This window comes from Ustilaginoidea virens, chromosome 2 (genome assembly GCF_000687475.1).
Source record: "Ustilaginoidea virens chromosome 2, complete sequence".
Classification (NCBI taxonomy): Eukaryota; Fungi; Ascomycota; class Sordariomycetes; order Hypocreales; family Clavicipitaceae; genus Ustilaginoidea; species Ustilaginoidea virens.
Window position 1 is genome coordinate 5,595,058 of NC_057317.1, and position 17,290 is coordinate 5,612,347.

Below are 17,290 nucleotides of genomic sequence, written 5' to 3' on the forward strand. Positions count from 1 at the left end.
GGCTTCTTTTCCTTCCCTCACTTGGAATCACCAGTACCTGCATTGGGCCGTCACGTATAGTTAATTACACTGTCGCCTTTGCACTGCCCATCTTTGATATAGACATTTACACATATCCCACTCCGGAGACAGCAGCAGCAGCAGCCTTGGGGGGGCATCTTGATAACTCCCCTTCTTTCTTCATTCCTTCCTTCCTTCCTTTCCTTCTCTACTATAATCACTTGCTACACTACACGCTCAAGCCTGAGCCATGCCGTCGTCAAGGTACGAGTACAACCTCGACAGCAGCTTCAGCGGAAGCGACGTCACATATCCCGGCATGGAGCCGCAGCTCTCACCACCGGGCTCCTTCACGATCGAGGACTGCCCCGAGCTCTCCCAGCCGCCCATGCCCGCCGATCTCAGCTACGACCTCCACAACATGGTCGCTTGGATCCGGGGCGGCGCCAGCGAGCCCATGACCCCGTCCGGCTACCTGCCAGACTACTACACCCCGCTGGAGGACGGGTATTTCTTCGCCAAAAACGACGTGCCCACGACGCCCAGCATTCTCTCCACGCCTACGCACGACCGCAAGTTCCGCGACTGCCTCAGCCCGGTCCACTTCTCGGCGTCGGCCGTGACGCCTCCGCGATTCTCCATGCACAGCGTCTCGCCCTGGCCCGCGCTGGACTCGTCCCCATTCGCCGTCACGCCCGCAGACATGCACTCGGACACAGAGGCGTCCGAGTCGCCGTCGTCGTGGAACTACAGCAGCCAGAGCTTCCTCTCGCCCTACACGTCCCAGACCGCCGCCTCCGAGTTTTCCGACCCCGACAGCCTGGGCATGGCCTCGCGTTCGAGCTTGCCACTCGCAACGACCTCCTACCCCGAGACGCCGGAGAGCAAGCCGCTCCCGTCGCAAAGGGAGAAGGCGCTCCAGGAGATCCAGCACAAGACTGCCATGCTGCAGTACTCCCAGAACCAAGGCTCGTCAAGCACCGAGCCCGGCGCCGCCAAGGAGGTTGCCACCATTGACGTCGTCCAACAGCGCAAGAGCAAGTGCGACGTCTCTGGGTGCAACAAGGTGTTTTGCCGCACCGAGCACCTGAAACGCCACAAGAAAACGTAGGTTCCCCCCCCCCCCCCCTCTTCCTTTTCCCTTTTTGTCCCTGCTTGGGACCGGAGTTTGGGGAGGGTCTCCACTAACACATGCATCCTTGGCAGCCACCACGGACTCGGCCTTAACCGCTTCGCCTGTGAATTCTGCGGCAAGAACCAGTTCAATCGTCGGGACAACCTAAACAGCCACCGCAAGCTCCACGCTAGGCCTAGCAGGAAGAACCGTGGCGTCATGTTTGTCCCCGCAGCAATGACGATACTCGAGCAGGAGCGGCGCAGCCGCAAAACCAAGGCGCCGTCAAAACCAAAAGACAAGCCGGTGGAGAAGGACGAGCTGTGTCTGAAAAGGAGCCCTTCGTTTGTCTGAGGCGGGCCGGCGCACGGGTGATTGACGCAACCTGTACGATACGTGGGGGTGGGATCTGCATGTCTTGTATGTACCGATTGGCGCGCCATGTAATACTGCCAAACCTGATTGTGCTTTTGTCTCTTTTTGCCTCGATTGCTTCCCGCGGCGATCATCTGGTGCCTGCTGCCGTCATGCCGTGACCCCCGCTGCAACGTCTTGCCAGACGGCGAGACGCCCATCCCATCACATGACGGCACAATGGCCTTGTACATACATAGTACTGGAAAAGCCACCAAAAGTCAAATCGGACCCTTGTTCAGTGACTCTGAGGGGGAGAGCAAACCACCAATGAATGGGGTTGCCGCCGCCTATACCCTTGCCGCCCCCCGGGGTAAAGGGGGGGGGGGACGCATGACCGAGCAGCTGAGCAGGCGAGGGACGAAAAAAGAAACGCGGAGCCCCGAGGCGATTGGCAGACGTTGCGGGGATGGATAAGCCCGGTTTGAGGCCTTTTTGAGGCCGTTTCGAGGCCGTGGGAGTTACCGGGGGGGGGGAGGGGCTTCCTTTTTCGTACTGCAGCTGCGGCGGGGAAAAAGACGAAAACGAAAAAGAAGCAAAAGGAAAACAAAAAGCATCGGCTTCGACCGGCCAGCATCCTTGAAGGGTGGACGGAACATGGCAGCACTGGCGATGGGTAGCAGAATGCATCGATGACCTCCTACCACGATGACAGAGCGGGGAGCCCATCCGCAGCTCCAACATGGCATAATCTCGGCATCACAAGCTTTGAGTTTTCTTTGTTCACTTCCCACAGAGTCACTTGGCAGTCCCGACGCAGTGGAAGCCGATCGGCAGATTAAGCACGTCTGGTCCGTCTCGCCGGCCCACACAGCCCAGAATGGCAATGGCACCGCCGCCGGCTGATTGGGTGGCAGGGCCCAGCTCGAGGCCATCATCTGGGCCGGCCGGCGCAGCAGGCAAGTAACGCATGAGGCCCCTCGTCGGCAGTTCAGTCCCGCCGGGGGGGGGGGGGGGGGGGACTCTGCTGCTCTGGCCTAGCGGAAAGTTTGGCTGTTGCATTGGTTTGGGGGAGGGAGGGGGAGGGATCCGCCGAGCGTCAACCGGAACCAACCAGTCCAGTGCTAAAGCGCAACGGGGCACCGCAGGACGGAGGACGCGAAGATACCTCTGTTGACTTTCGTCGGGGACGACCGAGCCGGCGCCGCGAGCCATGCCGTGCCGCTTGCCCCCTCTAGCCCGCTGGTCCAGCTGGCCGCCGGGTTCGTTTTCGCAGCCCCGTCGTCGACTACGTTACCAACGGCGATTTCCCTCGTCGACGAGGCCGGCGGGGGGTGGGAGGGGGGGGCTCTGGCCAGCAGCCAAGGGCGGATTCGGAAGCGGGCTGGAACATGCGGCGGACCAGCAGAGAGAGAGAGAGGTCTGAAACAGGAAGTGGTCGGCCATTGCGCGGCCTCTTGCATGACATCATGGGCGGATGGAACCGTCAGCAGGGCCGCATCTCGCGCTGGGGCCGCTACGGCCAGGGAATGCATCATGCAGACGGCGGAGAGTTTGCGAATGCACAGGCTAGCTAGCGGCTTTGCCTGCCCCAGTCGCGGCGGTCCGGGCTCCTGGCGGGCGACAAGCAACCCCGAAAGAAGTCGGGGACGCAGAGGCGGCAAAAGAAAGGCCAGCGGTTGACGACACGCCCATGAACACGCCCGCGGGCGGTCCGCAGGACATGCTGCGCCCGACAACGCTGCGGGCTGCCTGGCTTGCCGGCCACTGGGGGGGTCCCCCGGCAGCCGTGTCAGGAGGTCCGTCAGGAGGGCCCCGACGCAGAAGAACCCAAGACTCCGAGTGTTGCAGAGTTTCCAGAACTGTGCGACCACCGCCCGACGCGTGGCATGGCAGCTACATACGAAACGCAGAGTTGCAAAAAAAAAAAAAAAAAAAAAAGTCATGCCACACGGACAGCTTGAAACACGCGCCACTTTGCTTGGCCGCCAGGCTGACGCACGAACCAGATGACAGATGACAAATCCCTCTGAGGAAGGGGTGGGAGACGCACGAGGGAAAAAGAAACAAGTTCATGCAACCTCTGGTCCAGACTGGGCACCAGGGGGGAGGGGATTCAGCGCCACGCCGGTGCCCTCTTCCCCATCCTTATCGCCCGTGGGGAAACGACACGGGGGGTTTTTTATTTTTTTAATTTTTTTTTGCGCCGCTTAGACGCCACGCGGCTTCTAGGCTCTGCCGCCGGTGTTCTAGTCGCCATCGCCAAGCGCCTTCTCTGTTTCCAAAAGGGAACCCCGTGTGCTACGATGGCGTGGTGTCGCGCCCGCCTCATCCGTGGGTGGGAGGGCAGGCAATGCAGATCCCCAGAGGCAAAAGGAATTCTTGCGTCATATTGCTTGTTCGGCGCGGGGGGGGCGGATGATGGAAAAGCAGCCGTTGCGAGCGGGGACGAACGGCCGCTGCTGAACCGTCGCCGACGGCCAGCTGCCACTTCGTCCTCCTCCTCCTCTTCATCTCCTTCCTTTCTTTGCTTTTTTTTTGCTTTTCTTTTCTTTTCTTTTCTTTTCTTTTCTTTTCTTTTCTTTTCTTTTCTTTTCTTTTCTTTTCTTTTCTTTCTTATTCTTCTTCTTTTTCTTCTTCGGTCCGAGTATACCGCCTGCAAGCCCCCCAGCCAACATGGAGCCGGGGACGACGGGTTGTTCCTGCGTCGGGGCTTTTGTCTGCATGCTTCGAGCCCCTTGTGCCGGCTTGGCCATTTCCCTGGGCCGGCAGAAACGACCTCGACGACCCCGCCGACCCGGAACGTCAAGAGCCGTAAGCGAGAGACAGTAGCGGGCGCAGGGGGCCCAACGCCCGTGAGCCTGCTTGGGGGAAACATGATGCTGCGACTCAGCTAGCGCCCCGGCTAGCGGCAGCAGCTAATGCAAGTCATGCAGTGTCATGCGGGGGGAAAGTCAGCCTCGATTCCATCCAGTAATCGTGGCCCAGGTAAACCCCGGCTAGACGTCTACGGCCTTGCGTGTTTTCCTTTCTTTTCTTTTCTTTGTTTTCTTTTCCTTCTGATTGGTTAGGTTAGCGTCCCTACACTAGTGGTGAATTTAGAGACACTTGCTTTGTCTGGCGCCGCAGCAGGGGAAAAAAAAAGAGAGAGAGAGAGAGAGAGCGAGACGGTGGCTGGCCCTGTGCCAGCCGCGAATTCCTCACAGACTCGGGGCGTTTCGCCGCGGAGTGGCCAGAAAACTGCAAGTCAAATGGCCGCCACGGCAAGCCGCGACAGTTTCGGGGCGCCGGAGATTGCCTGAACCATAGACGGGCTGCACGCGCTGATTGGGTACCGTCCAGCTGGGTGGTGGCCCCACGCCTCCGCCGATTTGCGGCATCCGCCGGCATGATTGGCCGGCTGCCCGCCGGTGGCGTCTCCGGGTGCCCGCCACATCAGCTCATGTTGCACCGGCGCCTGGGGCTGGGTGGTGCCATGGGCCCAAAAAAAAATCATCTTCAACGCGAGCGGAAGCAACGGGGTGGTTTTCAGCCCGCCAGCTGCTGGTCGGTCGACTTGCTTCTGGGGAATGCGCTGTCAGCGGCGCCGGTGCGTTTTTTTTTTTTTTGCTTCTGGGCCCTGGCCGGTTCATCAGGGTGTAGGGTGGCGCAGGAGCTTTCCGCGTCGCAGCAGTTGAAGCAGATGATGCACGAGGCGGACGAGGCTCTCGCTAGTCGGGTTGGCAGGAGCAGAGTTGCCCCGCGGAGAAGCGGGGGGTTCCCATCAAGCTCCTCTGCCCATGGCACGCGCCAGGTCGACTTTTAGTCATGCTTTTTTAGTCATTTAAGCGTAACTTGCTAGCTGTTTGCAGATGAGAGATGAGACGGTTGCTATGGCATCACACCGGGTGTTAGGCAGTGGTTTCCTGCCAAGTGCGGCTGCGCGGTGATGGAAAATACCCTGGTATGAAATCACATGGATAGCAACCTGCTTTACGTACCAAGGATTTTGACTTTGTGGAACGAGGCGGTTCTCGGCATGGGATGTACTTTTTCTTACATGTTTCATGGGCAAATACTTTTGCCGTGCAAGTAAAGCACGCAGGGCCACGCGGAATGCAGAGCTCTTGACCCAGCGCACGTCGTTCAGCCAGAGGGACCCTCAAAGACGGGGGGAATACAGCTCGAGCAAGCATCCGCTACTGAAGTTTTTTGCTCGCCAAGTCGCCTAAGCTACGGTGCTTCTCTTGTCGGCGTCCTGCCCCTGTGAACAGGTTCTGCTTGAGCGCTGCCTGCCAGTAGCGGCGTTGCACTAGGGTAACGAAATGGAGCAAGGCGAGTGAGTGCTGGTGAATTACTGGAAAAAGAGCATCGCCGGTGATGATGCTGTCCATGGTCATTGTAAGTTCAGGCCAAATAGCCATATCATAAAGACTGGAAGGAAACCCTGTCTATCAAAGGCGTTGATTCGGGCCAGCGGCCCCTCTGAACAAGACCACCGATTCCATTTAAGAGGCCGTCAAGCTTTCCGGTACAATCGCGGTGCTTGTGCGTACATCTATCCCGGAAGTTGCTGTCTTGCTCAAAACGCCTTAAAAAGAACACTACGCAAACAGTCACCGTCATAATACCCAATACTGTCGGTCAAGGTGATACTGGCGGTCGCGGCAATGCGGGACTCTAATACACCATCATGTGTGAGACCGAACAGCGTCAACATCATCGAATGTCCCTCTGAGGAGTCTTGTGCCATTTGAGTACGTGAGTGCCATCCCATTTCGAAAAGAAGCCTCCAGAACGTAGACATGTAAAAGCATGCGACGCTTAAAGCGAGAGGCCGCCGTATTTACCCACCCTGCGATGCTCGTTTTGATGCGACAGTCGATACCAGAGCATTTCTACTGGGAGCTGTCGAAAGTGATGCCACGGTTGCTGATTCCCGTCATTACTGGTCCGCTATTCACAGTCCAAGTCGAGTACACGCATCGCCTGTTCCGAGCCTGCTCGGGTGGAAGCTCATGCGCAATATGTGCAAATTTATCCAACCGCCCCATTTATCATGTCCAAAGAGAACACCACTTACGGCTCTATTATGTGCCATCAGCGTTCTCGTAAACAGGCGATGACTGCAAGTTCAAGCCTCATTTCCTATCTTGCCTTTGTTCAGGAAATGCAGGAAACGCTCCTTTTCTCCAATGTCGTAGCCCGGCGGCACAGCTTGCTGATTGCGTATCCAGCACCACGTCCATACCAGTGAGGCTTCACCCAGAAATTTCCGAGCTCTCGAGAGCAGATAAACTCTAGTCAGAGGCTACACATGGTGCACAGATATCTCATCCCAACGTTTCTCTCCTGCTTCATTTTCGCTTCAGGATGGGACTTGACCAGCGGAAGCGGAGCTTTGCCTGCGGGGGACGAGAGCGCATTGGCGACGGCAACCTGGGTTGTAGCTGCCTGCCTTTGAACTGAGATGTTCAAGATGGGGGTTTCGGCACAAATACATTTCGACCAACACAGTGCGTTTGCGTGCTGAGCAGTCAAATGGCGAGTTGTCATAGTAATGCGCTATATTGCAAATATCACACAGCACAGGCCACGGCATAGGATCCATCAAGGTCAAATCTGCTTCACGCTGGCTACCTGTTCACAACGACAAGATTTCTAACTACTAGGAAACTCTTCGTGGTTTCATGCTCGGAGACAAACAGGCGTTATTCTCGGCAGTACCCGAACACAGTGTTTCCTGGATAACCGACTACATCATCGTAAATGCAGTTATGATCAAGAAGAAAAGAAGGTAATCTGAGATGAATCGTGCTTGTTGCAAGCCAAACAGCTGTACATCTGTGGCATCGTCAAGTGCTTACATATAGGAGAAGTCTACTTGGGTCATTCAAAGTCACGGTATTCTGGATCCTCCGTCTGGGACCGTCCCATGACGCGGGAGAGCAGACACAGCATGACTTTGCCGGTGATTCATGAGGGATTTTTTAACAGACACATCCTTTGGCGTAAATGTCAGTGGTTAGTGCAGTCTTGACACCGACACGGAACAGCGGTCTCAACACCAGGGACATGAACACCACATGTCAACACCATGCCTATCACGATAACATACCACCAAGCGCTACGAACGCTGGAAGCACAATCATGCAAGACCCCTCTACTGTAGACCCTTACGTGGCGGTCACCAGCCCCTTGCCGGCTCAATCACCCTGCCAACTACACTTCCTGTTTCGCCTGGTGCCCGGTTCCAGGCGCTGTAGCATCAACATGACGCCGCCTACTACACCCGCTTACATGAACTTGCTCTACTGGGTGGAACGTATACGGTGCCCACCATTCACGTTTCCAACCCAGCGGAACGGTTCCACGGAGTATCATCCAAACGCCGTCAGTACGAGCCAGTTATTCGCGTGACGCAGCCCCTTTCGGGTACCGAGGCCATTACCAGCACTTTTACATACCGACCCAGCGGCGCACATCCCGGCATTATTGTTTTATAACACCGGGGCCGAGTTTTACTGATGGAACATGCAGTTTCTGCCGGCGCCGCCATCTTTTCTGGCCCGAGTTTGTGAGCATTATTCAAACTTGAACCAGCGTTACCGCTGCGACTACAATTACAAACGCTCCTAGCGAAACAAATCCGCTTCTATCATAATTCAATTCCTCCAGCTGTTCCTCCCTACCGCTGCTGGTCGCTGAACTGGCCGATCACATAGCATTACCCTACCCAGTTGCGAGAGCTCCACATGTAGAAGCGAGGGTGTCCCTGGTCATGTTTGTGAAGTCCGGGTTCTAAAAGTTTTCCGCTTAAGCGCTGGCTACGATGATCACAGGATCACATGAATGCTGGCTGCGAGGGTCCTACAAGGACGAGTTTTGTCCCAGTCACCCTTACCAATGCCAAGTAGAGAATGATCTGTCGCCGCTGAAGTAAAGGGCGGACTGATGACATGCTTAGTATTGCCAGCAATTTCCAATGCATTAAAGGGCGTTTGGGCTGAATAATTATATGCTGTATTGATGGAAAGGAACGACTAGGAGGTTTACGCTTTATCGTCCATTATACTTAAAACGGCTCGTCTATATTTGTTTATGAACGCATCTTGATGCGCTTGTTTGTGCTGCTGCAGCCCCAAGTGGCTGTCCCATGTAAATCCGCCGAGGCCACTGGCGATAATACGTTTGTCGGTTCCGCTGCGCAGGTCCTGCCGCACACCAGTTTGAAGCAGCAAGACACCGCCCAGAGCTAAGCTTGGTATAAAAGGTAACTATGAACTCATCCCGCGAGTTGATCAACTCGCTTTAACTAATCATAGCAATGGCTGGGGGGTTATGCCGTGCTAGATGAAGTATTTGGCCTTACGTGCGGTGTCGTCCATTGTGATTAGTTCTCGGCAGTCAGGAATAGGGAGGCTGGATAGGGGAGAGTTTGATATTTTTAACTCGGTCAGACAAACGAGAAATCCAACGCGTGTCTCTTGGTGCCCTCTGTATTGATCTTGCGTGACGAGCCCATTAAACACACAGGTCATTGAACCGTTGTTTCCCTCCCCAGCTACGATCCTCGTCGGCTGCCTGGTTAACTATGGCGCTGATAAACAGCGTGTATCATTCACTTGGTGCGCCGGCTATTGATGCTTTGCGTTTGGCCGAGACGCTGATAAATCTGACCAAGTCCTAGGGCATCGGAGACTAGCTCCCTACCAAGTAACCATATACGACGTTTCTAGTCAGAAATCACGAATCTTCAACTCCTATTGGCCATTTGAAATCACTTGGCAATCTATTGTCGTGGAATTGGACGAGGAGGGGTATGTTTCCAGCTTGCCAAGCTGGTATTTCTCGTGGAACACTTGTCGTAGAACGCATTCATCAACACCGTGATAAATCATAATATTCGTAGGGAGTCTTGCCAGGCGTAATATAAGAGAAATAGGCATCATGAATAGCAGGCTTACTAGCACCGCTCGTGAGGGGAACAACGTCAGGGTGCATTTTCCCCAGTGCCTGATGCTGCACAGTTTCATCGGCATCCTACCTGGCACATGGAAAGCTTCATACTTTACACCACGAAAAATATTGATATTGAAAGACGCTATATAAAGGGCATTATTTTAGTTAGCTCCATAGTACCCCACCTAGCTAAGTTAATCTCTTGCGGCATACATACTAGGTTATGCCACGCCCTAGACACTAGGCTTAATAGACCTACTATTATTAGTATCAGAGTAAGCCCCGCTGTCCCTTGACGATGCGTCTGGTGCCGCGCTAATGATAAGCTTGTTTCCTAACAGTCTGCTTGGCCTTGTTTTTTGTGGACTGTTCGGTAACGACGTCAGTATCATTTGTCGTGGTTGTAGAGCTATCGAAGTCGCAGAGCTCGTTTTCCTAATAAACTGTAGCCGGGAGCATCATCAACGCCGTAACGTCGACGGCGGCACACCTCGAACGCTCCGTCCGCCGATGATTCAAAGAGGCACCAATGGCACCGAAGGCTCGTTTATGAAGGCGTAGAAGAGGCCCATATGCTCTATTCACATAAGGGCAACCAGGGCGTTGTTTGCGATTGTTGAAATCCAGAAGCGTCCTGTCACAAGCTTTGCACATGGATTTGGTCTTGAGAGTATAATTAGAATCTGGGTACATGAAGAGAAAAAACATCCCCAAGCCACCGGCAGCAGTATAGCAACATTCTCAATAGCGGCTATCATTGCAATGGTGTCAAGGACATTTATTCACGTGATTGACCCCGCCGCATTACCCATGCCGCCGTCGACATCAACGAAGCACACCTTGGGAGTCTTCTCTCAGTCTAGGGGCTGAAGAAATGGAGTAGCATACAAATTTCGTACTATATCCCTTGGCTTTTCTGGAACAACTGCGACTTTTGAGAGGCCGTAGTGCCACAATTAATGCAATGAACACTTCCATCAAGCTACAGTCACACAAACCACGCTCTCTTTCCTCATAAAAATCAAGGTTTTAAACCGCTAAATTTGCACCGCAAGGGGAGTTGGTTCCTTGGCATCGCGGATCACGGGGAGAGGTGTTTGAAGGTTGGTGTCGTCTCGGGTTCTCTCTGGCACGTTTTTGCGGTCGCCAACATTAGCAGCGGTACTACTATAACGACGCGGGAGCTTGGAGTACATTCATCGCAGCTATAGGCCTTGCGCGTTATCGTTGCTGCACTGGGGCCTTGAATCACGCTTAAAACTTTACGTCAAGAGGTTGCCTGCAATTTCTATGGACAGCGTGATCTGTTTATAGCCACTTGCTTCGGAAGACAGAATGATAGAGCTGTCACTTACATTTATGTTACGATTTTTTAATTCATCCCAACTTACTACTTTTAGCGTGTGCGAATGATGGACGCGCTGGTTGGGCCCGCTGACGCGTTGTGTTTACTTGCAAGGCTGCCGCCACGCGGCGAGATGGGAATAGCGCCTGCAGCTCCTATTTCCGTAAAAATTCCTGTTGGGTCACTACTCACTATTAGCGCCTCGTTAGTGGAGTGCAGGGATTTTCGTCACGAGGCAGCTCCGATTCGACGAGTACGAATCTTTTTGGGGGCAGAACGCCGCTAGTGGCGCGCCGATGGACGATCTGTCCAGGGGAAAAGATCGGCGTGTCAGCCAGGCGACCGCTTGCAGCTCGATCCGTCATGTTCACCTGCATGTTATTCCAGAAATACGTAGCGATTTCTGACATGTCGGCGAGAGTTGTGGCCACTCTGGCCTCTGACATTCGTTTCCCAGCTGGACTCGGGATTTCTGCGAGTGTTCAGGTTGAGCGTTATGTGGGACGGATGCGCGATAGTATGTAGCAGCAGCCGGGACTTGGGGTCACGATCTGCAGTATCGGCATTTCTAAAAGCTATCCTAGAAACCACTACGTACCAAGTCGCAACTAATTTTGGCCGGCGCATGAATCAACATGCGCAAGGGAAGATGCCGTCTCCTCGTAGAGTCGGTGCTGTAAGCCCGATCGGGTCATTGTGATGACCCTAATATTCTGTTATCATTGTCGGACTGAAGAAGGCGCTTTGTCGCTTTACCGAGGCTAATGCAGGGATTTCCTGCCACACACTGAAATTGTCGCTTAGGGGTCTTGGCTGGACATGGGCCCCGGACAAGACGTCAAGGGTGGGATGACGGGCTGGGTCATTCAGCGCAGGTATGTCCGTTGACTTTCAGACGATTCGCAGGGTCATCGCGGCACAATGTTTATATTCGGATTGCTCTTGCCAGGCAGAAAGCTGGCTAGCCGGCGATTAATCAAGTTGAACATGTCGTTTCTGAATTGCTTCGTGAAATACTCTCCCGGCGATAACCGTGGAGACGGGTTATTTGTTTCAACCGAATTTCCTAGCGTCGGTTGTCATTTGGCCCGGGAGTGGGCTCGTTGCAACACAATCCACACGGTAGATTTCATAGATCAATTAAACCTGTCTTGGGTTGCAAAACTGGTCATTGTTCCTCGCTGCTCAAGATCGTCTTATACAGATCAATCGAGCGACCCGGAAACATGCACATGCTGCCATACAAGTCACCATTGCGCATCTACCTTGCCTTACCGAGGGAGCGTACCCTATACCACGGTGACGGGAATATTTCAGCGAACGCTAGGACGGTATATAATTATAGCGGGTCACCTCGGCTAGCTATTGCAATCGGCACTTATGTATAGCCAGCCCACACTCCTGATCGAATTTGAATCATCTAATTATCGCTTCCAACTCGCCACTGATTCCATCACTGGCGGAACCGCACATCATCTACCTGGATCCATCGATCGCCTACAGCACCCAACGCCGAGGCAAAGATGACGGACCACATTTGTCCTCGGCTTTCGCGTGTAGAATGGTTGACGTAGCGCAGTGCCGGAGCCGACATCTGGAGCTGCCTTGGTGCCGAAAAGATGCGGCGAAGAGCAAGATTCTGCACATTTAGCCACCACGCTATGCGGTGCGGACGCGGCCACGTCGATAGCATGCGTCAGACCGGTTCATTCTGGCGCTAGACCTTACTAAGAGGTGACTCATGAATGCACGGTACTGAAGCATATGTGGCCACATCAGTGGGTACCCGGTTAGTCCAGGCCAGGTCCGATTAAACACAGTACTGGGCACAACGGCATGGGAGCCATCATGTCATTCACGACAGCTGCCCATAACGCAAGCCTCTGGCGGGGATATTTCCAAGAGTACACGCACAATCAAAGCTCGGCCCTACTGTGATAATGTCAGCGTTTGTTTACCGTGTTGATGCGGTTAGTCATGGAAGGGACCGAGTTACATAGTTCCAGACATACAGCAAGGCGGCTGGGCAATCTGGAGGGCCAAGGCCCTAACTCAGCCTGCGTGCTCCGGTGCCTGGCGCTAATTACAGCGGGGTGCGCGCTATGGATCGCGAGGGACCCCGGCCATGCGGCGTTGAATAGCGGGGGTCAATACATACCATACCTTATGTAGTAGACGCAAGCAGCCAGCTGTAGGAGCCGATGAGCCGGTGGAGACGCGTTAGGGCGAAGTGGGCTAGTGTCAGTGTCGGCGCCTTATTCCCAAACCAGAAAGTGCAGTACATACATGCTACACAGGAAATTCCAAGTTATTGATCATGTGGTGGCTGGCCAGGCTTATTGTAAATAGTAGGCACGCCAAGAGGACGGTGGATGCCTCGTTGCTGGGCATTACTAAGTCCTACGCTTCCCTGTTTCCGGAACTGTCTTGGCCAACGTTTCGAGCCAAGTGGCGCCTTGAGGCAGGGTACGATGTATGTCGACCCTTTTTGCCGGTCATCCGCAGCTGTAGGAAGCAGATGGGGTGTGGCTTTGCCCCAGGCCAAGGCCAAAGGCCAGCTTTTCACGGCTTTCGCACCACAGCCAGCATTTCCCGTCATTATGGCAAGGATGCGTCGGAGGACGCTGGCCCCCGCGAGCACTTTCCCCGCCATTCGGGGATTGCAGAGCAGGATTGTCACCAGGAAGCATGGCACCGGTCAGTGTCTTTATGTCAGGGCCATTGCCCGGGGGGTGTCGTTCTGCGAAGAATTATGTATAGCTCTATTCTTCTATAAAATATACGAGAAAATAAAATCAAATACTTTGCGATTAGGTTATCACTAGACCTCGAGGGTCGTCAGAGCCAGACCAAAACAAAAAAACCTGTCAATGCATCCCAGAAAAAAAAATGAAATAATGGTACACAAAGGAAATTCTTTTGCCAGGAACAGGGGTCGGATATTAGGGCTTAACGTTGCTGTCCAATGAATAAAGCAGCAAAAGCAGCGATGAGCAGAGCATCGAAGCTGGTGGATGCCAAGCCGCTGCTGCCAGCGGTGACGGTGCCGTCTTTGCCGGTGCCAGATCCGGATCCGCTGCCGCTGCCAGACCCAGAGCCAACGCCTGATCCAGAGCCGCCCGACCCAGAGCCGCCGCCGTTGCCAGATCCAGTGCCGCTGCCATTGCCAGACCCAGTGCCGCTGCCGTTGCCAGATCCAGTGCCGCTGCCGCTGCCTGATCCGGATCCGGATCCGCTGCCAGACCCAGAGCCACTGCCTGATCCAGAGCCGCTGCCGCTGCCAGATCCAGAGCCGCTGCCACTGCCAGATCCGGAGCCACTGCCGCTGCCTGATCCAGATCCGCTACCGTCGTCGCCGCTGCCGCTGCCGGATCCGCTGCCGCTACCACTGCCGCTGCCGGATCCAGATCCGGATCCGGATCCGGATCCGGATCCGCTGCCACCATTGCCGCTGCCGCTGCCGCTGCCGCTGCCGCTGCCGGATCCGCTACCGCTGCCGGATCCGCTACCGCTGCCATTACCGGATCCAGATCCAGATCCGCTGCCATTGTCACCGCTGCCGCTGCCGCTGCCGGATCCGCTGCCGCTACCATTACCGTTGCCAGATCCGGAGCCGGAGCCGCTGCCGCCGCTGCCATTGCCGTTGCCAGATCCGGACCCAGATCCGCCGCCGTTGCCAGATCCGGAACCAGATCCACCGCCGTTACCGGATCCGGAACCAGATCCGCCGCCGTTGCCGGATCCGGACCCAGATCCGCTGCCGCTGCCGGTGCCGCTGCCGTTAATGCCATTGCCGCAGTTACCATTGGGACAGTTGACACACTGGCCGCTGCCGCACTGGCCGCCACCACACTGGTTGCTGGCGAAGCAGGTCGCGCCATTGCAGTTTCCGCTAGGGCAGCTAACGCACTGGCCATTAGTACACTTGCCGCCATTGCACTGGCTGTCAGCTGTGCAGGACACTCCGTTGGTGCCGATGCCGCAGTTTCCGTTAGGGCAGTTGGCGCACTGGCCGCTATTGCACTGGCCGCCAGAGCACTGGTCGTTGCTGGAGCAGGTGGCGCTGTTGCAGTTTCCAGTAGGGCAGTTGATGCACTGGCCGCTCACACACTGACCGCCATTGCACTGGGCGCTGCTAGAGCAAGTAACACCATTCGAGCCAAGGCCGCAATTCCCGCTAGGGCAGTTGGCACACTGGCTATTGCTGCACTGGCCACCAGCACACTGGCTGCCGCTGGAGCAGGTGGCGCTGTTGCAGTTGCCGCTATTGCAGTTGACGCACTGGCCGTTGGTGCACTGGCCGCCGTTACACTGAGCGCTGCTAGTGCAGGAGACAGGGCCGAGACCGTTGCCGCCATTGTTGCCAACGCCGCAGTTGCCGTTGGGGCAGTTGACGCACTGGCCGTTGGTGCAGGTGCCGCCGCTGCACTGGGTGCTATCGGTGCAGGTGGCGCCATTGCAGTTGCCGTTGGGGCAGCTGATGCACTGGCTATTGGTGCACTGGCCGCCATTGCACTGGTTGCTGTTGGTGCAAGAGACGCCGTTGGTGCCGAGGCCGCAATTGCCGCTAGGGCAGAAGGCGCACTGGCTATTATTGCACTGGCCGCCGCTGCACTGGCTGCTGCTGGAGCACGTGGCGCTGTTGCAGTTGCCGTTGTTGCAGTTGACGCACTGGCCGTTGGTGCACTGGCCGCCGTTACATTGGGCGCTGCTGGTGCAGGTGACAGGGCTCTGACCGAAGCCGCAGTTGCCGTTGGGGCAGTTGACGCAGAGGTTATTGCTACACGTGCCGCCGTTGCACTGGCTGCTGCTGGCGCAGGTCGCGCCATTGCAGTTGCCGTTGGGGCAGGTGACGCACTGGTTATTGGTGCAGGTACCGCCGTTGCACTGGTTGGTATTGGTGCAGTAGAGGCCGTTGGTGCCGAGGCCGCAGTTGCCGTTAGGGCAGTTAGTGCACTGGCCGTTGCTGCACGTGCCGCCGTTGCACTGGCTGCTGGTGGAGCAGCTCGCGCTGTTGCAGTTTCCGTTATTACAGTTGCTGCACTGGCCGCCATTGCACTGCCCGCCGTTGCACTGGTTGCTGTTGGAGCAGGTGACGCCCAAGCCGTTGACGCACACGCCGTTGGTGCACTGGCCGCCGTTGCACTGGCTGCTGCTGGTGCAAGGGGTGCTGGTGACGATGGGGACTCCGGAGGCTGCAAAATGAACTTGTCAGACACGCACACTCACACGCTTTCAACGAAATCCATCAGGCTCGGAGGGGTGGTTACTACATACCGGCCGGGGTGGGACTTCCGATTACGGTGTAAGGTGTTCCGCTAACAGTAAACACGGAGGGCAGCTTTTGAAATAAAAAACCAGGTCAGCGGAAGCGCACGCGGCGGCCCGGGATACAACGGGAGGTGATTCAAGTACCGGGCAGGAAGTAGTCAGCACCGACGCCGTGTTAAACAGCGTGGCGGCCGACGCCGCAGCGGCGAACAGGACCGCAGGCCCGACTATACGGTAGCTCATTTTGCAAAAGAATTTCTAAGGAGCGGCGAACTCGGCACAAAAAGAAGGTGGCGGCAGTAATCGAACTGCGAGGTGATAAAAAAAAAGAACTGCATCCGGCGGCCCGGCGTGTCAGCTCTCCGGTCGGCCCCGGCGTTGCAGCCGCAACAGAGGAAGGGAGGGAAGTCTTACAATGCCACGGTGAGCTGCAGCTCGGATACAGGTCGCAAGTCGCGGATGCTACCCAGGCTCACGCGGTCAAGGAGAAAGAACAAAGTGCAATACGACGCCCGAGGAGCGTTTGTCTTTGCGACGGAAAAATCGGCATACTTATCGAAAAAAAGGCTGGGGGGGGAATGAAGAGCAGCTATATCACCGCGCGCGCCGGGCTGGTCGGGCTGGGCCCAGCGGCCTGGTGGCTAGCGACCCGCTGCCGGCGGCCAATTACTCGCTGTTTCGTGGTTCCGGATCGCGCGTGGATGCATTCGGACAGTGGACCCGCGTCTCGGGCTCTGGGCCCCAGGACTCATCGTTCGTTGGCAGACATTGATTGGGTGTGACTCAAGTGGCTGACTACTTTTTTTTTTTTGTGCCCTTTTTTTTTTTTTAATCTGTCTCTCGCCTGTTTTGTGTGTGTGCGTGGGCGTGGTGTGCATTATTACTACATTGGCCAGGCTGGCCTCATCTCGATCTCGATGGTGAGACCGGGGCACTCTACGTATTGTATTGGGCATCGCTCGGAGATCTGTTCTCAAGCATCGGGGCGCTTTGCTGACGCATACACAAGAGACGAGGCGAGGCGAGGCGAGGCAAGGCAAGGCGAGGCAAGGCAAGGCGAGGCAAGGCAAGGCAAGGTACAGTCAACGAGGCGTGGGGGACGCGCCTGCAAAGGGCTGCAACGGTGCAACGGTGCAACGAGGCACACCGACCTAATCCCGGAGCAGCGTCTGAATAGGGCTTCTCATCTCCCTCATATACTTTTCAGACGGCCACTGCTGATGGCTGTTCTCCCAGTACGTACTGCGACAGGGCCAAGCCAGGGT

General features: G+C 55.8%; 2 protein-coding genes across 2 annotated transcripts; one reads left to right on the forward strand and one right to left on the reverse strand.

The window, feature by feature from the left end:
• Window positions 1-250: 250 nt before the first annotated feature.
• Window positions 251-1,468, forward strand: UV8b_03275 (uncharacterized protein; the record flags this gene model as incomplete). Its single annotated transcript, XM_043140773.1, has 2 exons — window positions 251-1,107; window positions 1,207-1,468. The coding sequence occupies 2 exons, from the start codon at window positions 251-253 to the stop codon at window positions 1,466-1,468; spliced, it is 1,119 nt and encodes a 372-aa protein (XP_042996707.1).
• Window positions 1,469-13,703: 12,235 nt separating this feature from the next.
• UV8b_03276 (uncharacterized protein) lies at window positions 13,704-16,268 on the reverse strand (the record flags this gene model as incomplete). The annotated part of the gene is made up of 3 exons (XM_043140774.1): window positions 13,704-15,949; window positions 16,032-16,095; window positions 16,170-16,268. 3 exons carry the CDS (start codon window positions 16,266-16,268, stop codon window positions 13,704-13,706), a joined length of 2,409 nt encoding a protein of 802 aa, XP_042996708.1.
• Between the last annotated feature and the right edge of the window lie 1,022 nt (window positions 16,269-17,290).